Genomic DNA, 23202 nt, shown 5'->3' on the forward strand with positions numbered 1-23202 from the left:
CTGGCTAATACATAAGTGTGCAGGCACATTAAAATATAATTACCCTAAATGCAAATGAATTTTAATAAATCTCTTTCAGAAATTCCACATATCTACAATCTAATATTATTTAGTTCTATTTGCTATATAATATTGAACCTAATTAATTTAGTCAAAGTATATTTATATACCTTCATCTCAATTAAATTTAGTGCTTTTAAAGCAGCATAAAAATCACAGCACTGAGAAGGCAGCTACTTAAAAACAATTTTCAGATGATCTTCAGGAATAATTTTATTATCAGTGACTCATATGAAAATTATAATTTCTAAACATGTCCCTAGGACCCAACCGAAGCTTGTAACCTGCCTAAATAGTGAGCAGAAATAAAAAGTCTTCTGGTGATTCCCAAATCAAGTTTCTACTTCTTCCAGAGAAACTTTTTACATCTTTGCATCACAAAGGTACAAAGAGTAGTTAAAACAGCTGCTCAGCACAATGCTATAAACTTTTGCTAATATTTCAGTTTATTTGCAAAGTATTGTCTCAACACTTTTTAATCCCAGACTTTCCACGTTGCATATACCACTTCACTCCACTGGTGCAGTATAAAAGTAGGTTTAAAACGTCACCTTTAAAAACACAAAAATCACCAAAGCAACATCAACTGCAACCGATACATGGAGACCCATTAAAGCAACAGAAAGAGAAGTCTCGCGTACGACAATCCAACAGCAGTTATGTTTTTAATTTTTTTTAATTATGTGGCTGATTGGAAAAATCTGAGGAATGATCACAGAAGGCTGGCTGGCCCTTTCCTCACCTTTCGTAGTTAATGTAGGACATGCAAATATTAAAATCTAATGCCAGCCTTGCACTTGTTGTGAATGTTAAAGACTACGACAAATAAGAGTCAATAATGCATCCGATTTGAACTGTGGGAGGTTGAATACCTTCTGTGAGCCGCCGTTATGATCTTACAAAACAATCGCACTTTCCCAAAATTAATAAAAACCTGCAGCGAAGCCAAAATTGAAGCTATGTCTTTTTTTTTTTTTCCCCTGGCAGTTCTTACCTTTTTGTTGTTCTCTTTAATATCTTGAGGATTCAGGGACTTGTAGTCACTGAGGGGGAAAATGGCACAGTGGGTATGTACAGTATTTGATAAAAGCAGCAGTTTTAAAACAAACTGAATCTAAAAATTTGACATACAATAATATCATACAGTAACTAGCAATTTCACAGCAATTCAATCAACAAAACTAATAGTGTGGAAAATTAAAGGAATAAATAAATAAATAAATAAATAAATGCCGATTACATGTTTCATTGCCTGAAGCTTTCCATCTAAAAAAGAAGTTAAGGCAGGGACTAGAGGCCAGCCTTGACAACCAAATTTACCAGGAGGTAATCCGTCCTTGTCAGCACACAAAGAGCTACAGGCTTATTCCTCTCATCTCATTTCAACATTGGCACAATTTTCATAATCATCTTGAAGTCAGTTCTTTGTATAAGATTAAGAAGAAGAAAAACAAATCACAGAGAGGGGAGAAACAATTGTTTATGCAACAAGGGAGAGCAAAGAGGTCATAAAGTTTGAGCAGTCATAAATCTGTTTTCTTACAAAGGATGGTTCCCTGCTGGAAAGAAAAGGGTGAAAACAGTTCAACACTTGAACAGCGATTTGATCTTTACATAAACATAAATGTTATATATATTTCTATGACGAGTTAGCTTATGCAGGCAAAGAGTATTCAACTTACATTAGGTCTGGTCTAAAGTGATGTAATATTGCACAAAAGGATAAACCGTTTCTCCATGATGTAGTAAAATTGGTGATTTTCACTCCCCTATAGTTTTTTGTAACTTCTTTGCACCACACAAGCAGTGACTGACTAGCATTTGGCTTTCTCCCCAAAACAGGACTTGGAATTGGGCTTGGCTGAAAAAAAAAAAAAAAAAAAAAAAAGAGAGAGAAGAAGATAAAAGAATTTAATGGAAGATGAGAATTAACATTAATTGACCTAACTAGATGATCTGTATCCTTTGATGTGAGTTTAGGTCCTTCACAGCTGTCAGTTTACAATGACTGTAACTCACAAAATACACAAATCGCAAGTTATTATCTTCAGTTGTCGCCCTTGGCAATTGTCTCCAAAGGATGTAGATATACGGGATTCCAGATCTACATAGGAGAACAGGCCAAGAATTATACCAGTGGAAACACCATGCTTAAAATACTTAAAGCATAGACATACACAGCCCGTGATACACACCCTTGAAAAGACTTCCCAAAATGCAGCTACAGAAAAGCATCCCCACAAGCCCTTTCGCTTCTAATGAAGAGAACACCGCGATGGGATCAAAAGCCAGGTATAGCAGAGGCAGACTTTGCCATGAGTCATGATCTACCATCGCGGCACGGGGATTAAGTCGTCGCGTCTGCGACATATGACTGAGGTGCTTATCTTGTGTAGGCTTCAGTATAAAGTTTTCAGCTGTGCTCTTCCTGTTTAAGCACATGATTGCATAAAGGTAATTACGGCACGGTGATTCTAAGCAGCCACTTCCAACCGTACCCCAAGAGGTTCCTCTTCCAGGCTTTATTTTTTCTACATGGAAAAGGAATTTTAGCTGTAAATTGTTATCTGAGGGTGGTTTCTAACAAGTATCATTAGCTAATAATGGCCGTTTCCCAAAAACATATTTTGACACTTTTGCTTGACATTTTGGTTAGCACAAACCAAGAATTCAAATGGAATAAAGTATTTCAGGCATCTGATGACTGTCTGCTGTTTCCCAGATTCAGCAGAGAACTTGCTGATCACAGCTCGTGTTTTCAAGAAATAAGCACTCACTTCACCAGAAAAATATTGTCCCTTTAAAAACTTCTTAGGTGTAATTAAAGAGAATTTGACTGGCATAAATCCAAAGCCTGAATTATAGGGGAAGAACTGAGCCCACTTATTTTTTCAATATAATATAATTAAAAGCATATATACACAAGAAACATGCTGTTTATGCACCTTATACCTAGAGAGTTCCCAAATTAAGATAAAGGCAGAACAAGTAACTTACTATATCACAGCCACTTAAGTTTAACAAGTAAATCCTTTTGGCCATATTACCTATTTGTGAAAGACCAACGATGCCCCCACTTGACTAAAGTATGTCAGTGCTAAGCAATTAGCTGCTAGCTACCAACTGATTTATGTTTTCACTGCTTCTGGGGAAGAAAACGTAAAGAACCAGGAAAGTAATTTTTCATTTACCATGACAGTCAGTCCTAGAAAGTTGTTTTATAAACACACCTACCTCATCATCAGATAGAAGCACTGCCAAATCATTTAGAAAGTGAAAAATGTATACCTTTATACCTTGCTGATATATTTTTTTTTTTTAAATACTGGATCATATGAATAAAATAACTTGCTAAAAAGCATTTTGTTTTGTTTTGGTTTTTAATCCTGTCAAGGATTCAAATCAGCATGAACAAATTCGTTAATGATGAGACAAATATCTCTACACTGAATTAACTTTTTAACAGCGATATACAAAGTAGGGAAGAAGTAGCAGCAATAAATGATAAACTTTCTTCACCATGCATCAGATTTTAATCAGAGAAACAAATACTGCTTAGGAGCTGCCAGACAGTTACTCCAGATTGAGAGATGTAAGTAAAACCAGGTGGTTCTGTTTTTTCACAACTTCAAGCAAAAAACCAGTAACTAACCACTGCCCCCAAATTTAAGGTACTTAAAATATACTTGCTATCTAAATTATATGTATGGAAAGAACACTGCTGGGAGAAAGTAATTAAAATAGCACTATTAAGATGTGGAAAAATGATATTTTAACAAATTTCTGAAGCACAGGGCTACTTCTTCAAACCACACAGAGCTACTTACCAGATATATTGAATGTTAACTATAAAGTCTTAATACTTGATGCTGAAACTCTCTACATAAATGTTAAAATGTTCCAGTCACCACCTAAATACTTTCTGGTTAACTCTGAAATGGCCTTAGGCAACATTACTATTCAAATGCCTTAATTACACATCTAACAAACTGAAGATGCTACTGATTTTAAAACTAGGTTTTACAAAAGGATGTCCAAAGCTATTAAATCAATAAATTTAGCAGAATTTTGCCTTTTATTTACAAATTATTTTTTTTAAAAAAATCCAGATTACAATTCCTTGAAAATCTAGCCTTAAGTTGGAGCTTTTTTTCCATGTTTGTCCTTCCATTTACTTTAGATTTTCTAAAAGTATTTTATCCAGAACACTCAGGATTTAGGATGTGCATCATGTACTCACAGAGTTTTCTCTTCTCTAGCTGATAAAGAAGAAATTATATACAACTTTCTTTCCAGACTTAGTATTCCAAGATTTTTAATAAAGGTGAAGTTAATATTATAATGTTATGCTCTTATTCACCATCTGAGTCAAAGCTTTTGTTATTTAATCTGTAATAAAAGCATTCTGAGAACTCAAGACACAATGGAGACATACGAATAATGGCAGGATTGTGCATAAGCACTTGACATCCCTTCAAAAAGGTTAACAAATGTTACTTTTGATTTTTTTGTGAAGCATCATTATGAAAAATGTTTCGATACCTGTAGGTTATACATATTAGTTACAAGTTCAGTGCAAACACAATTACCACCGAGTGCCTATTCCTAGCATATATTTGCTCTACAAGATCAGTAGGAACTCATCAAATGAAATGAAAATTTAATTAGGTTTTTCTTACGTAATTCTTTTAAACACTGACTACACAATTCTTGTAAACCATGCGGTCATAATGACTTGGCTTTTTGAGTTCAAAAGCCAAAGTCCTTGAGAACGGATTCAAAATGCCACTAAAAAGCATGAGATATCCAGAAGAGATTGCCAGATCTGCTCGCTGATCAACAGGTTACTGAATCTAATGCAATGGATTTTTCTCCAGCAGTGAATTAACTGCATGGCAAGTGCAGAGGTTCCAGAGCTGGTCCCTCACATGCTAGCTCAGATCTAGATGCAGCATCATGTGGGTGGATTTATCAGCTGAAGTCAGTACTAGCTTCAGGATATCTTTGTTTCGCAGTCAACACAAGCACTGAAGTCTCTCTATTCTTCTTTTACATGTTCTGGAAGCTTAATGAATGCATTTTATAGGCTATGCATTTTTCCTCTTGGGAGATTATCCCATCAGACCATTACCCTATGTTAACAAGAGGACAATAGCTTTAAATATTAGGCTTCATCCCTACATTTCAAAATATTTAAGTAATTGTTTTGCTGCTCTCAGGAATGCAGTACCAGGTGCACTGATGGTTTGCAGAGTGAGGGTTGATCTGCATCTCATAACACACAGAGGCTGATGCTCAGGAGAAGAAAATAAAGACAGGAACTGGTGATGGGAACACAGGGCTATGAACCAAGCCCTTGTATGAGACACGGGGAGCAGCCACAATGAAGACTGTACGGGCTCAGTCAGAGCAACTCTCAAGAGCTTGTTGACAGGTTGCATGGGGGTACAGGAGCTTAAAGAGAGCAAGAGGCAGTGTTGAAGGCTGGAAGAGAAAGGTGATGAGAAGAATAAGGAAAAAAAAAAAGTACGTAACAGCTGTGGGAATCTGGGTGGAAGACTTTTGTAGTTTGAGTTTTATATTAACGAACACAAGTCCCCAAAGAGGAAAGGAGTTGAGAGAACCCTAGGAACGGTAATTATCTGCAGGAGGAGAGGAAGCTGAGATTGAGACAGGGCTGAAAGTCAGAATAGGGAAGACCTACAAACAATCGACAAACACGTTCTATTCTCCAAGATGCAAGTGCAGGCAATGGTCTCTTACTTATTTAACTGAGCAAAATATAAGGGATTTTCCCACACCACTATCAAAACTACAATGCTGTCTAGGCTCACTGAAAATTGTGAAACCATTAAAATGCAAGATAAGGTAAATGAAAGTAACGCACAACTCAGACAAAATGTGCAGCGTGTAGCTGGATGCAGAAAAAGTTTTTAAAAACTCAGCTGAACTGGGCAGTCTGAAAAATGGTATAAGGGTGCAATAGGAATGAGACACCCAAATATAGTTCAGTCAAATGGATAATTTTATATCAAGATGACACCCTAGAATTTTATTTTTTAAACAACACAGGACTCTACTCATAGGAATTGCTTAGCCTGGGAATATTCTAAATTGAATATGGCTCGTTCAATAGAATTTATGCCTTTGGCAAGGTCTGTATGTCTCCATGTGCATTCAATTTTGTTTATTCTGGGCTGTGAAACATTCCAGGCATAAGTCAAAAGCTGATTTTTAACTAGTATCAGGACCAAAATAGAATATGGAAATCGAGCATGAAAGATAGAATAAAACTGATTTCTGTATTATTCCAAAGTCGGAAAAAACATCCTCATGACCCAGCTGTGCTGAGATGTTCTTTATTTAGGCTAGTTAGTTATTTTTCAAGTAGCAGGTCACCATAACATTATGATGGCTTTGGTGACACAACAAAACAGAAGTGGCATTGCTCTTTGCTTCTGGTAAGGGAAGTGCATGTATTAGAAAACATAAATTTCCTGGAAAGAAGTGTTAGGAGTTCTGCTATCCTGTTACTCTGATACACAAATGTATCAGTTTAGGAGTACAGTCTTTAACTTTGTTGCTCTCTAATTGCATGGCATGGTGTATGATTACACGAGATGTCTCTAGCCCCTACTGCCCCTAAAAATTAAGGAGATCTGAAAACCCTGCTGCCTGGTATGAGTTACAGATTCACCGCATTTGTTTCCTATATATGATTAATAACAAGTATTTTGGTAATGTCCAGGTTTCTCCAGCATCAGACATCTTAAAACTTTGCCTTCCTCACTCTTCTGGTTGTGCCTACAGCTAATGTGGATATGCAACAAAATAAAGAGTTTTATCTTAAAAGGCTTAGGCATAAGCTTTCAATTGCCTATCATTTCACAGGTTTAATTTCAGCACAACCAAACCACTCCGTATTCAATCACAATCTTAAGAGTTAGACATCTGCCTGAGCTGACATGATGCTCTCATATTTGAGCCTGGCAAGGTGAGGAGGAAGGTAAAATCCTTGGGACATGCTTCAAGTCAGTTTTTGGTCCATTAGGTGAAATTATTTCATTCTACAAGGTTTTCAGTTGCCTGTTAGGTATTTCGGTGGCCATGAGGCTGGAAAGAGCTTTTCCAAACTATACATGGGAAAAGAATGGAAAGCACCTAGACTATATCCATGCTGCCTAAAACACCAGGACATGGAACAAATGTAACTTTCTAAACAACAAGAATGGCAGACCCTCTTAATCTGGGAAGAAAAAGCAAGCGATCAAAGCCACCTGGATACTCTGCTGTGCTCTGCAGTTTTCCAAATCACATCCATTTGCAAAAGGCATCCGCTTGCTCACAGCACTGTGGAGAGGAGTGACATGCTGGGGAACAGAACAATTTCTTGCAAGGTTTAATCCACCCTGATTTGCCTCTGAAAACAACTAGGGGTGGGGGTAGTGCTTTCAATGTTTTCACTTTATTAGTTGGAGATGGACAAACTATGTGGCCCCATGTCATCAGCTGTATGATGCTGTGTTTAACTGAATACTTTAGATCCAAGGGAGAACCAATGAAGATAACACCTGCCATCAAGAAGCACACACACTATAAGACCCTCTCCTAGACAGTCACAGCTACCTACTGTTTGCCACTCTCCCTTGCTGACTCATGGCTAAACTTACACAGTTTGCGCTGTACATGGCTGAATCATATACACAATGGTTGTCCTTCAACATGCTGTCACTTCTGGTCCCAGCCTGTAAGGTTTAGCAAGTCCCTCACGCTTGGGTTACCTTCACCCACGTAACTTTTACTTGTCCAACCCCACAAACAAACATGATGATGGTATTTTTTTATCCTAATCATCGCTATCCATTTCTTCGCACACTGTGCCTATCTCAGTGCTCAAGACAAAAAGTCGTTGCTCATTATTTATTATCCTTAACTTACGGTATAGGGCACTCAGCTTCATTTAAGCAGAATGATGCAAATGCTGCATCAAACATAGCATTTCAACTTGCCTGTGATCTCTGGCATGATAGCCATTACACAGTATTAGGGCACTCTGTAATGGGTGAATGAATATACTGACACATTAAGAGACTCACAACTGGTATTTTACAAGTAGGGAAACAGTCTGAATTAAACGACTTGCCTGAGCTAGCAAAGTGATTTGACCATCACAAGAACTCAAAGACACTACCAAATGCGAATCCGGTGTATGCATCCACAGCACCCCACCAAAGTATTCCTCCTGACTCCAGGGGCAGGTGGCAGTGGTCAGAATAACCAAAAACCAACTTCCAGACTTAGACTTAAGATAAAGTCTAAGACCTGGCCATCCCAAAGACAGGAACACATCATTCGTAGCCTCAAACGCTGCTCTGGGTAGCTTGCTGAGTGTCACACAGCAGTTCTATCCCATGAGCTCTGTCCAGGCTCTCTGTGGCAATCACCTGGCATTACAAAGAGACTGTGCTCTGTTAAACACCTTCAAACTCCTATGAAAAAAAAAAAAAAGGCAGCTCTGAAGACAGCTGCCTTTTCATTACAAGGTCTTGTTACTTCTGCTCCAAGCACTGAGGAAGTGGCCCGGCAGAAAATCACAGTATGTAGTCATACAATTGAAATGCGTACGTGTATAGACATACAGAGCACAAAGATGGGAGAGGTTACAGTAAGGCTACCTTAAACCTGGCAACTCATAACTGCTAAGTACTTCATTCTGTAATTTTTATAATTATCTGGTAGCCTCCTTTTGGCTTTTACATTGGCTAGTAATGCAGTAACTTTTTCTTAGCATAGTCTTTTAAGGTTTTGGTTTGGTTTTCATTGTTGGGGATTAAAAGGGTGAGAAACCCCAAGTATTTGGGAACCGAATTCTAAACCTTCAGAACCACAAGCCACAGCACATCAACTATGGGACAATTTCCTCACTTGGGCAATGGGACACAGAGCCTGTCTGCTCATGGGAATTAATTAAGAACAAGACAGACTGTTTATTTCAAGACAACTACCTCCTGCTATGGATGTTATAAATAGAGAATAACAGTACCGGCACAGGAGTGAGGGTTGAGGAGGAGGTTGAGAAGCCCTAAATTTATTAGCTAATGGCAAGGAGAAGATTATGTTAATGAGCCAGTAAAGGAGAAACAATTCTGAGACAAATTAATGAATTGGTTACTTATGTGCAAGTAATTTCACCTGATGGTCAGTACAGCCATGAAAAAAAAAAGTCATAGTGAGCTCCTTCTCAGATTCAACTATTATAAAAAGATTGGTTGAGGCTTGTTGAGCTCCTCTTCCCTGAGGTCGCATTATCATTGTCTTGAACAACATGTTTTCAATTAAAAAACAGGAAAAGGTATATAATTCATACCATTAAGCAGAAGTAAATGCTGGGCTCATCCTCTGATGATTACACACGTTTGTAATGTAACAGTATGAGCAGGTCACACGCAGGGATGGGGCCTCATTTTTCTGCTCTGAGAAGACGGGCAATTTCCTTGTGTCCACCTTCCTTTCTCCATTTGCCCCTGTGGCATGTGGACTGAAGTCTCCACTCCTGTGTAATCTGTGCTGGAAGCCCAGATGAACTACCAGGATGCTGCTGGTTCACAAACACTGGCTTTCTGCCACGACGGGAACGTTCAGTGTTTTGGGCAGGTTGCCAGAATTAAGCAACTTAAACCACAGATGAGGAATAGCAATTTTCAAAGCTTTTAACTTTGTTAAATGTGAACTGAACTAGCAAAATGCACCTCCCTGGGCCCAAGGCTATCTCTGCCACATTTCAAAGGCCTGCAGCAAACAATGGAAGTGTTAGAGCTTGTCAGAAAAGGTCACAAGAATCTCTTCTAAAAGAAAGCACAAAGCAAACTAAAAATGAGTCACTGCCAATTCTTCCTAAAAACAGTGAACTCTTGTTGCTTTTGCAGAAATTTCTTTCGACATTAGCCATTAAATAACTGCAAGTCATTCTCTCGCTCTTCTGAACATTTCAACAGATGTTGGTTTTTTCAGGCAACCTTCTGATGTATCATTGCTCCATAGAACTTTGTAGATACCTATTTTGTAAATCTACTGTATCATTTATATTAATGCAGAGCCATAGGCAGACTTATGGAATAGTAGGAGTAGTCTTTGCCTATGAGAAATAGGGTTTTTTTTTTAATACTTGAGAACAGAACACAGACACCAGATTTGTGCAGATACTCCACTAACAGAGGAAAACAAAGCACACTCCTTCACTGAGGGTGGAAATAAAATAAGCATATTCCACAATCCTGCACAAGGTGCTGGTGTCCATGAGTTTACAACAGGCATAAAGATAGCTATTCTCAAGAAGCTCCTAAGAATAGCTATAGTTAAATGAGAATTAACAAGTTAAGTTTTAGCCTTGATAAACTACTGCATTGGCAGTCGACTCTATGCAAACATTCACAAGATGGCGATTAATAAAAATACCGCTTCACCACTTGGTGGTAAAGGAAGACCTACGCATAGATGATGGGAAGACATCTGAAATGCTTAATGTCTTTCTCTTTTCTTCATTTGTCTTTATTCTACAAGCCAGATGCAACTTGGAGACTAGCATTACGAATATCAGGCACAAAAAGGCCAGATTTCAGCCAGGTGTGGAGACAGCTTGGACAAGCCAGATACTTTCTCATTAGCTGAACACATTTAGTGTAAACCCAGGGTACTGGAGGAACCAATATGAAACAACATCTGAAATTAGTGGTCAGTCTGAAAGCTTGAAGATAGGCATGATATTAGAAGAGCAGGAAAAGACGACATTCCTTTCCAGTTTTTACAATCATAGTAAAAAAGACAAATCAGAACATCACGGAACAGCTAACGAAAAAGAGACAGAAGAAATAATTAAGTTGCTTCTTAGCATGTGAAAGTTAAAAGGAGACAAGCAACAAATATTAATTTGTCATCAACAAATCATGACAACTTGTCCAATTTTCTTCTACAAGAAGCATGGAAAACAGAGCCCTAATAAGACTCACATAGCATAGGTGCAAAACATTTTTAAATGATTCTTGGAATTACGCATCAAAAGGCATTCTGCAAGAGCATTTATTGGGTTCAGTGTGGGAAGTCTGAATTAGCAAGATGGCCAGTACAGTAGACATGAAGCTGGGATGGACATCAAATGCACTAGAAGAACCTTGATCATATAAACCAGAGAAAGAGTCTGAAGAAAACAGGATGAAATTCAATAAGTGCAAGCGCAACATAGGACGGAGTAACCATGTACATAAATGCAGGATGAGGAAGAACTGGTTAGGTAACAGTTCTTCACAAAAGGATATGGGGGAAACAGTCTATTCAAGCTGAACATAAGTCAACATCATCAGGTTGTTGTGAAAAAGACAAACATCATACTGAGATGTACAGACAGGAATAAATCTTGCAAGACACGTACTGCCTCTCCCACTCCACTCAGCATCAAGAAAGCGGCAGTAGAAATTTTATGTTCGGTTTTCCCTGATGCAGACTGTAAGGAAGATGAGCCAAACAGAAGACTGGGGGGGGGGGGGGAACCAAACAAAACCCAACAAACCACAAAGAAAGCTGGAGCAAATTTAGGTCATTTATGTTACGAAAAAATGATAAAGGAAAGGAACACCGTAAATCTTCAAGCATCTTAAGTTCTGAAGAAGAAAAAAACCCCTTTGTCCCCAATGCCAGTGTTTACCAAAATAAAGTCACAGGCTTTAATTGTAACAGATCAGATATTAGGAGGAGCAACCTGTAAGAGTGTAATGAAGCAGTCAGAATGCCTTGGAAAGCCATAGACGCTCCATTATTGGAGGTCTTTAACAACAGGTTGAAGAAATCTTTCATTTTGTAAAGCTGAACTTGCCTTTGGGTAAGCAGTAGGATCAAGTGATCTTTTAAGACATATTTCAGACCTAGCATCTCTGTGTTTCTTAACTCCAGGGAAAGGACACAGCTGGCTCAGGCTGCTGCCACTAGCAAGCAGGAGCCTGGCAGAGCTCCCCTCCGCTCTCTGGTGGCAGGGGAAGCAAGCTAAAAATACCCCAATTTCCCACTGAGCAGCACCTCACACTGGCCTCTCGGTTCACATCATCCACAAAAAAAAAAAAAAACCAAACCCACAACCAAAATCAACCTTCCCATTTTAAAAGCTAAGCCTAGGGTGAGGGCCCCAGTATTATTTGTTTCATAAGCAACTCATGCACCAATTCACCTGGGTTAATCAGATTTCCTTGCAAAGCACAGTATAATTGGCTTTTTTCCTAGTATATAGCTATCTGAATACACAGAAAGTTCAATAACCACTAACACAACTCTCCAACTGAATAGTTGCACAGAGCATGTCTTTTTTTTTCTTTTGGTTGTTTAGGAGACCGGCTATCAAAGAAGTATAATCCCACCACTCCAACTGCTCCTCATGAACACTAAGCAGAGAGGAAGGAAGGCTCTCTCCCATTCAGCACATCTCTGCAGAAAGTCACAAAGCCACTTTAAAATCTAGGATACATTAGAAAGGTTATTTCATCTGCAAGGTCAGAGTTCAGGTCAAACCCAGCAAAACAGTCAGGAAAAAAGAGATCACCTGATTATAGTCTGCTGAAATTAGTTATTTAGGCAAACAGTAAGATGCACACAACACTGGTAACCGAATCAGCTGGATTCAGCTCTCAGTCACAGCAGAGATGTCACAAGCAGAGTGAACTGGGAGACAAGAATTACTTTAGGGTTTTTCTTTTATTCACAGAAAAAACCAAGGTGATAACACTTGAAAAATTCTTCTATACCAGAAACAGAATGCTTCACTCACAATCACCATTCATACACACCATATAAACCCAAAAAGTATTATTAAATAAATAAAGCAAGTGAAAAATTAAGGAATGGCAGACTTAAATATTCTTAGTTTAGTTGCCCAATGGAACAAGCATTATTTAAGCAGTGTGAAAACAGATTGCTATCTTTACCTCATTGAATAGTACCTTATTCTGTGAATAGCCCCCATGGAATAACAGCCACTACTCAAGGATTCAATAGCTTAATGAACATAAGACTGGCACAATCTGGAGCTCAATTTGCATGTAGTTTGAATATTTTTGCTTTATTAGTTTCATTTCAAAATAAAAAACACATGTAAAGGTAACAGCAATTCAAGTGCCACTTGGCTTAACATAGATTTTTCCAGGAATTCTTAACACTATCCAAATTTGCTAATTGCCAGGACTTGTGCAACTAAAAGGAAAAATACATGTTAAATGAAAATTTCCTTTTTGTTTTATAATACTTAATAACACAAGCTTTTCTAGTTTCAACACTGGCAAATTATCCCCTTGAAAAATACACACACAATTTTCATGATAGAAATTAAATTTGGTGTGGTTATGCTTTTAGCACTCAACAAGTAAAAGCTTGTAAACGAAAAGCTGAAGCATAAAGATATGGCAAGTCTCATTTAAGACATCAAAATCTTTGGGAAAGAGGAATTCTCTCCTGCAGAAATCAAGAAGAGCCGCTAATAATTAAATACTGCGTTTGAGTAACACTTTACGCTACATGTTTATTTTCAAAGCCCTTATTTAAGCAGATCGTGATATAAAACTAATCAAATCACTGTACTTCATTCCCTTATGATGCCTGGCTAATAACCACACAACAGTTGGAAACTGTCAAAATATTTTACAGCTCAACTGTAATTACCATCCAAGTCTAAGCATGCACTAATTGGGCGTTAGCCATGTTCTAGGGGTGTTACAGCAATACTCAGCAGTCAGCTCTTCTGTGTTTCATTTTTTACACGTGTAACTCCTGAATGATCCCCACGATCTACTTCATAAAATTCTGAATGAAATGTTTGTACATTGTCGCAGAGATAGCGTGTTTTTTTCCTCAATAAGACACAGTATTTACGTTAACATTTTAAAAATTAAGCTTGACAAATAGAGAATTTGTTCAGCAGCTTTTTTTTTTCTGGTTTAAATTCCCTAAAGTAAAAAAAAAAACACATTGTCAGATAAATAAAGAGTAAACATTTTGAGCAAAATATTACATGGTAAACATTGTAATATTAAAAGCTTTGAGATAAACTGCTGATTTTCGCTTCAAGGAACAAATTTTGCAGATCATAATAGAGAAGATATTGCAAGCTGCTGAGAGAGAAAAAAAGTGCTGCTATAATATGGTAACATGAGGAACTTGAAGGGGGTTTTAGCATGTACTATTATATATGTAATGGATGTAATACTCATGAGTATGTATACAGATGATACCCTGATAGGTTTCCCTGAACAGACAACTCTATAGGGGCTTCTGATTGTTTAGAGTTGGTATTTCTAAGGCAGTATCAGAGATATAGATTCATGATTCACTGGTGTTTCAACACTACTTGAATCATTAATCCATGCATTAACTGTCACTAACTTTACAGTGACGGGACAGATGACATCACTGGATCTGTAATACATTACTGCCCCATGGATTAAAATCCTTAAGAGATGTTATGCCTTTGAGCTGATAGGTTATAAATGGAAGGAAGTGTTATACTTTAAGTGTCCTTTGGACTTAATTTAACATGGTCGGGTTGAATAAAATCAAGCACTCTCAAAAGAAAGGCTCTCATTTGGTCCCAAGATGATGCAACAATTAGCATGCTTCTGGTGCGAGCTTTCATGATTTCAAATGTTCGTCTGCGGACAGGACTAGGAAACACCTAGGTGGAAAGACTGCACCAGAAGACTTCAGTCTTCCAACCAGCAGTACCAGTGCTATTCGAAGGGGCTGTGGGGGAAGGTATTGATTGCTCTCCCTTGGGTTGGGGATGAGATGAGATTTATCAGAGAACCCCAAGGAGCTACAGGAGGAAAAATTTCAACCAGCACAAATGCAGAAAACTCATGCTCAAGCCTCGTACACCATCTTTAACAAGTCTGATCACGTCTAGGTGTTGCAACGTGCAGAGCACTTATCATTCACACATCTCAGTCTCCTGCAATACTTTTCACTGCATGAGCACCTCAGGATAAGTGGAGGAGAGAAAAGAAGGGAGCCTTCATTCCTAAACAGGAATTTCCATGCTTTGGGAAGTGTAAATTAGAGCATTACTACTAGTCTGACAGCAAGTTTGCTAATGAATGTGTAGCAACATATCTAATTGCATAACAAGAGATTAAATGATTATGACAATCTTTGAAATGTGAAGAATAAAGAGAAGAGAAAGCATTCGTAAGGGAGAGCTCTGGTAACACAGCAAACTAGCTGTAATTTCTAAACTTTGACAAATTTATAAAAGCCAACTTATTTTATACTTTGTCAATGCTGCTCTAAATAAGCTTTCAGGGGAATCTACAAAGTTTGTTCTAATACTGAGTATTAGTTTCAAGTTAGATGAGCTTCTAAAAATTATTTAAAGGTGTAGGATCCATCATTTAAAAAACATGGGTTTTGCAGATTGCTAGGCAACACTGCAGCAGAAGCAGGACCCAAGACATGACAAGGAAACAAATACAGTGGCATCACTTGACTAAGATCCACTCTCACCTTTAAAGTTGCACAGGGGGGATTTCAAAGAGTAGTTTTGCCTATAGTTACAATAAAATTTGCAGACTACTCAAAATAGAAGCGCTAGTGGGGGAATGATGAGTTGATAAACATACAGCGTACATGCTACTTTAGTCATAGTGTAGTTTCTCAATGAGTTACATTCATAAAAGTTTGGGTTTTGACCATATGTAAATACTCAAAAGTAATTCTGCAACAATTTTTATTATCTCCTATTTATAAAACCTTGGCGGTGTTAAGTGCTGCTACTGTTTCATAGCTTTTCAACCCCTTCTGCAAGTTTGCATGGGGAAGAGGGTGACACTGGACTCTCAAAAGAGGAGTTTAGGTAGGCAAGATTGGTCTCCCAAGACCTTTTTTGCAGGTGGTAGGTCTCTAGGTAGGTTGTTTAGAAGACTCTTCAGAGCAGAAGTCTGACCTAGATGCTCCCCACTGGCCTTAGGGATTGCTATCGCAGCCCACACATCACAGAACACTCCAGATAGCTCTTATGTCCTAAATCAGACATGAGCAATACAGCTGTAACTAACTTCTCTACAAAAAGAGGTCAAAAGGGACATTCTTACAGAATCTAAACCTGCAACTCGTGGCCAAACTCACAAACCAGTTTTTGAAAGAATCCTCTTTAACTTGAAAAGGACAAAACAGAAAATGAGACCATAGTAGGATTTCACCTGCCTCTTAACCCATTTTTACTCAATAAAAATGAAAATATTCCATTTTAAATATAATTTTAAAAAAGGAAGTTAATCCATTTCTCAAATAGCTCCCAAGCAGATATACATTTTTCAGCAGTATTCACATCACCTGGCTGGGGCTCCACGCAGAGCCCATCACTCTTGCCAAAAGCAGCAGAGGCAACGTTCAGTAATTTAAGGATGTGGATTTGTTAAAATCTGGTCAGAAAGGCGGGGTACCCGCTGCATGGTCCTTCTTTCTTTATTCTTCTTCTGTATTGGACATGAAATATTGGCAGAACTGTCTCAGACACAGTGAAAGTGAGACAAGTGGTGATGAAAAGCAAATTACATGCCATCTGCACACACCAAACCCCGCCCCCCCCCCACAACCACAACACCCAAAATCCGCAGCAATATACCTCATCGGTTTGCAAATCAGTCACAGTACTGGCGTCCTCCAAAACAGGAAGCAAACATTCTTCCTAAAAAGACGAAAGTGATCCGAAGCAAACCACTTAATGTCCTATGTGTTGCATGGGTTCTCACTCATTAGTACTTGCAAAAAAGACAGATTCTAAGTGTTTTTAAAGCAATTAATTGTATGTCAAGGGAGACCAGAAATGGAAGAACATTTCACAAACTTAGAAGCTCTCACTGGAATTATCTTCTGGTTATTCCCTATTACTCATACCTATGGCACATTCTGGTTCTACATTTGAAAACACTCGTAAAAAGATATTGTGCTAAAATAAAATTTAATTATAGTAGGCAAAATCCAAACCCTGTTTTTTGTAAAAGCCTAATATTGCTGCTAGAATTAAATGTAAAAACAGTTAAATGCATTGGCAGAGAAAACCCCTTCCCTGGAAATCCCTAAAAAGCATCCCCCCCCCTTTGTTTTTTTAAATAATAATGGTAATATTCCATTAGCATTTTAAGTACAATAGAAGGGTTGCAGCTAAAGTTATAACAATATAAGCACTGAAACAATATATGGTTTGCTATACTTAAGCCTGTTGATTGGTTTCTGGTCTACACATCCGTATCTCAAAAAAAAAGGGCAAAGTCACATTATGTTAGTGAGTCATTACTGTCAATGAAAATCATGACAGACTAGTTACCAACAGCACAGAGTGCCACATGGGCACTTTAGAAATGCATCAATTCTTCAGCATTACTTTAAAGTGATAAAACCAAAGCTTTTTGTGGAGTTCTTGAGAGCACTTTGGCAACCTTACGAAAAGTGGTCACAGTGTTACTGAATATGGTCGAGTAATTAAGCAGATTCTAGGACAAACCACTTTAATCATGATCTGCTAAGCCATCTGTATCAAATTACTATCTGAATTCACCTTTTTGAAAGTTTGCACGTAGATAATAAAGGTATATTTGCTATATGGAAATGTATACACATAACTTATATACCTTTCTATATAACAAATAACCATACTAGTAACATAGTCATTTGTCATAGTAACAAATACACTAAGATATAAGCTTATATATTCCTACATACATACACACACAAAGAAAATACACACAGACACACTGTGTCTCTCTTTCTCTCAATATATAAAAAAATAACTAAGGTGACTTGAAACAACAGAAACACTGACTATCTGTTTTGTAAGTAAAAATTACTTTAATTACGCTCCAGAAGCATAAAACACAAGGCAGCTAATTGGGGGGGTGGGGGGTGTAGTACAAAATCATAACAGTTTTTATTTATAATTATTTCAGATGGTGTAACATTTTAGGATACTTTTAAAGCTTGACTGGCTTAGTTGGATCTCAAAGATCTCCTCGCACTGAAGCAAGCCAGGAAACATGACCCTTACAAGGCTTTAAGATTACAGTTCCTTGTCAGAGGTGCTGATGAAGTGAGGAAGAATGGTGATTTTGGCTGGTCCACCAAAGAAAAAGAGACTATATTCTCACTTGTGGATCGCCCTTCACAGATACAAAAGACAACTAAGGAACTACTAGCTCCTCTAACCTGTCCCAGTTCATATTCATTGAAACTTGAACTAAAAGATTTCACTGCCCAGGAACTTAATTCAGGACCAACTAAAGGACTTCAACTTCTTGTTGCCAGCAGTAGACTCTGCATTAAGATTTACGAACATTTACAAAAAGCCAGGTGTCTAACATCCAACTGTTATTTCAGAAAATATTTCTAAGTTTTTGCTGTTGTGAATATGACAGCCTTTCACACAATTGTGCATGCCCAATCAATGCCAGCAGCTATGTAGTCATCTGTGAGCATAATATCTGTCCCTACAAGTGAGCCCACAGGGAAATAAAGGCTACTTTCCTCAGTCACAGCAGGCATGATTCCACTCAATTGAAATAGCAGAGTTACATGTTCTTGGTGCCAAAGATGCCGAGCATGCCTATGATGTTGTATCTAGTCCCAAAATTAAACATCACAGCATCTTCACTAAGGTAACAAAAATTACTAACAAAGCCTCCAGCACGTAGAGCTGTGTTCTGCAAGATATTCAATCCCAGGTGACAAGGGTTGGTTTTGGCTTTTTTTTGGTTTGGTTTTCTTTTTTCAAGTATCTGTTGAAAGATTACTTTTCCAGAGATAGGAAACATGTGTTACTACTACCAAGTTTACAGTGGCATGTCATTAGCTACTGGGTAACCCATAGCTCGCCTCATCAAGTCCTGCTCTAAAGGAGTATGGGAAGAGGCAGGATGGGCTGTACTAGAAGATGTTTTACCATGCTACACTCTCTGAATCCAAATGATTTTTCTACAGAAAGAGACTGCCCTCTCAACAGTATAGCACTCTAAAGTGTAATGTAGGCATTTAATCAGCAGGTGTTTAATCAAGCTTTTAAATAGTACAGTTGAACTTCTAATATATTAAGCTCACCAATATTTTTCATAATGTTTACAACACAATTTCCTTAATTACTTTAGTTTCTAGCTAGCTCCTTTAAAGCTTTTCCCATGCATGCTTTTCAAAGCTGATTTGTCTGAATTATACACATGAACTATATTTAAAACTTGCGCATTATTCATTACTACAAACTATGAAGTATCATTTAGGGATTAGCACAACTATCTACTAAACTGCAAAATAGCTCTTGTCAATAACAAAACTAAGTGAGTTTCAAAGAATTGATTGTATTTTAAAAAGGTAACCAAGTACTTCTATAAAGTACAAAAACATTTCTCTAAATCTACCAAGGAAAAAAAATATGCATGTCCTTTTTTTGAGATGAAAACAAATTCAGTATATCTAACAAGCACATAAAGTATAAAACTACTTAAGATATACCAGAAAGAGTTCTTGCTTTAAATGTGTTTTCAACCTTTTTTTCCCCATTCTGTAACAGTCTCTATATACAGTGCTTGCACTGTATACATTTGAGATCAATCTATATGCTTCTGCATAGAAGAAATCAAATAAATATTAGCAGGACCTGGATTTTGCCTTCAAATGGCTAGTTTTCCAGAGAAACACCATCTCTTTTCCCCCTACATTCCATTTAAGTACTTCAAAATATTAGAAAAAAACGTGAATCTAAAATATGATACACCACACAAAACCCCTCAGATAGCTCATATAGCAACAGTTGCAGAGAACATACAGTTATTCTGAAAGAGTAGAAAAAAAATATTTAAAAGGAGCCAAAGAGTCAAAAAACATGCACGACTTCAATAAAACCCAGACCACCCAGTTCCTTTCAGTTGTTTTCTATTTATTTTCTTTTCTTTTATGCAGTTAATTTTTTAGGAAATTTTTGGGGGTTTCCCCCCCTTTTTTTTTGTCACCACAGACACTCCCTTTAGGCAACCGTGCATCAACAATCCTCCCACGTTCAAAGTCGGCTACATCTGTTGCTCTTTCCCATTGTTGAAAATTCCTGCCTTAATCCTATTTGACTTTATTCATGCAAAGGTCATCCTGAATTCAACAAATGGAGAAGCGATAGCAAGCACACTGTTGAACATGGCTAAAAAATGCTGTTGTAGAACATGCAGCTAGTGTGCCGGCACTATCTCAGAAGTACTTGGTTTATTATGCAGCTTCTAGTCCTCATAGCTGTGTTGCAATATGAATTGGCAACATATTTCTTCCAGCAACTCAAGAGTACAACAATTTCCTTCTAACTGGCTTGATTTTCTCTCCTTTAAAAGATTTGCGCTTAACTCATATTTACTATTGACTATGCATACAACATACATATATAATAGTTGACTGTTCCACATGCCCTAGGGCTTAGCTTCTGGCATACATGGCTTTCTTGTTTCTTGTGGTTTTTACTTCTTAGCGTATCTAGCTTCACAAATCCATGCTTAAGTATCTGACCCAAACCCAAGAAAGATTACCAGGAACTGAATTAGTAAGCAAACCGAAGTTAACTATCAGATTGATTTATGAAGTGAAGATAATTATTTTTGTAATATGTCCATAATTCATCATGACAGAAGTAAAGGAATGTTTATTCATGCATGCTTACTTCCAATTTGAGGTGCTTGCCAACCATGATGAACCAACCCACCCTTCAGGCAAGTGGAGAAACAGGCTATTGTTAGTCTCCTTCTTTCACTTCACTGAAGGCGGAAGACAGCAGAGAGTGCACTCAAGACTTTTAACTATCTAAACCAGCCCCACAGAAAAGCTTGATGTAACAGCTAAAAGTTACAATAATGTCAGATTATTCAAATTGTGTTATCTCCTCATTGGGTGCAAGGGAACACCAGAAAGAATCAAGTTTTGGAGTTAAAAGCTGTCCAGTACTCTGTTTGTGTGACTCTTGATAAGGAGCTGATAATAAGGTGTAAAATCTCTACAGAAAAAGTACAGGTTTTATCAGGTTTCTGTTGCAAAGTTTCTGAGGATTTTTGTTTTGATGGCAGTTTAAAAAAGGTCTTATGAGAGGAGCAGTGTTCCTTCTTTCTTCTACCTTTTAAAGAGCAAAGCTTGAACTAAACAGCAGTAATAGTGTGTGAAGCCAAGCATGCGAATCAAAGCCCTCCACGTCCTTTGAAAAGGTTAACACAAATGGCAGGAAGGTGGTTATCCTCCAGTACCTGCACCAGGAGCCCGCAGCACCGCATCATATGCCTGCCTCCTCCTGGCTCCCTCCCGCTGTAGGAGTGAAGGCAAATAACTTACAGGAAATACAATAAGAGACCCTCATCATGGATAAGGATTTTCAGATTACGTACCGCAGAAGCTAGCCCAGACCTCTCTTTGAGCTAACCTAATATGGTTGTTTTTCAAACACCTCAGCAGGCCACGGTCCCCTCGCCTGAGCAGTGGTGTTTGTACCTAATCCGGCTTGTCCTCTGCGAGAGAAACTAAACAGTGCCATGAAAGCGTTGACATTTAGGAACTGCAGCGCTCTAGAAACTTTAATGCTCCCGGCAGCTCCTAACTTCTTCCCTGCATTTATACACCTCAGGGATACTCAAAGGACAGATTTCAGGCAAATAACTTTGGCACCTCCACGAGGAGACCAGTCCTCTCCAGATCCTGCAGAAACGGGTGTAATGAGACTCTTGTCCCAAAGGCAATGTGAAGCCCAGCTCACACTCCCTGCCCTCCCTCTGGAGGTCCTCCTCTGTCACTCCTTCCTATCTCTCTCTCCTCTGGGACTTCAAGTATTTGATTCACCTCCCTACGTAGGAAGCTACAGCCCAGAAAAGGCAGTGTGGGTATTCCCACCATCCAGAGGCCATCTCTCCTCCGACCTCAGCAGCCTATTACTTTATCACTTTACTTCATCACACAATACACCCTATGCCTGTTGGCTTTTCTGGTTTCCACAAGAGATGGATTTTCTTCTCACAGTTTTAAACTTCCAAGATGAAATAAAGCATATACAAATACTGCCATTACATATCTAAAGAGCATGTTTTTCCACAAGTGAAGTAATATTTTATGATGACAAATCTGAGTACTGTAATTTGTAAAGGTATGTTAAATACAAAAATACGAAAAGTGAGGCTTTGAATGTCATAACACTGATTAAATTACCAAACCTTATTTGCACAGATATTTTGCAGAAGTGCTAACTGGTGCAACCCAGAACTGCTGCAGGCACTGACAATGTCTCCATCCATTTCAATAGGAGCTACGTTGCACCAGTAATGCACAAATACCTTAAAGAGCAGTTACGAAAATGGCAGAAGGAGCCAAGCATTTATCATTCTGCATACTACATATACCAATTTGCAATGAAAAAGATTTTCCTAGGACCGTCTTGGAGACCTGTTATCTGCATCCACACTACTAATAAAGATCTAAGGGATAAACAATCAAACACTTAAGCAGTAGCACTTAAAGTTGCCAAAGTGTTCAGAAGTTGGGATATTACAAAATTACGGTTACATATTCAATGTTAATTAGCAGCCTTTGTATATTTGCATTCTGATACTATCTTTAAGTTTACTTCTTCCCCTAAAGTTCTCCCTCATGGAGAGCACTTGATGACCAACCTCACTGAACGGGACTATACAGTATTCCTGGTTTTCTGAATTATTAGTTGTTTGTCCTTGTGCCTCATCTGCTGCACACACCTTGGACCTTGAACTGAACACGGTATCATTAATCTCATCAAACAGCTTTTCTACAGTGTTCATCTTCACAGTATTTTAATCTAGAAGATTAAACATTTAATCTTCCAGTCACCCTTGTAAGGTAGCAGTCCATCTAACCAAAGAAAAAGTGCAGTTCACAAAAATCCCAACTCAAATTATTGGAAGCTGTTGCTTTTGAGGTCTCAGTCCAAGCCACCTAAGACCTGACCTTACAGAGAACTTCTTGTTTTATGACACTTCATGTGCCACAGAACAGTACTCTTTCAGCTGCACTGCACTTACGTCAAGCCAACAGCTCTACTGATTTATCAGGGTTGTATCAAGCTGGGAAACTTAAAAAAACCCA

The 23202-nt window shown here is 38.1% G+C and overlaps 1 protein-coding gene across 11 annotated transcripts in view; it reads right to left on the reverse strand.

The window, feature by feature from the left end:
- EHBP1 (EH domain binding protein 1) overlaps window positions 1-23202 on the reverse strand; it is a 224063-nt gene that overhangs the window by 79524 nt on the left and 121337 nt on the right. For all 11 annotated transcript variants that reach the window (XM_086460878.1, XM_086460876.1, XM_086460875.1 and 8 more), the window contains 2 exons: window positions 1743-1921; window positions 1055-1103 (listed from right to left, as the gene is read on the reverse strand). In XM_086460878.1, the coding sequence (XP_086317004.1) occupies window positions 1055-1103; window positions 1743-1921 (228 nt within the window). The remainder of the gene's footprint in view (window positions 1-1054; window positions 1104-1742; window positions 1922-23202) is intronic.

This window comes from Leptosomus discolor, chromosome 2, assembly GCF_034619465.1.
Source record: "Leptosomus discolor isolate bLepDis1 chromosome 2, bLepDis1.hap2, whole genome shotgun sequence".
NCBI classification, from domain to species: Eukaryota; Metazoa; Chordata; class Aves; order Leptosomiformes; family Leptosomidae; genus Leptosomus; species Leptosomus discolor.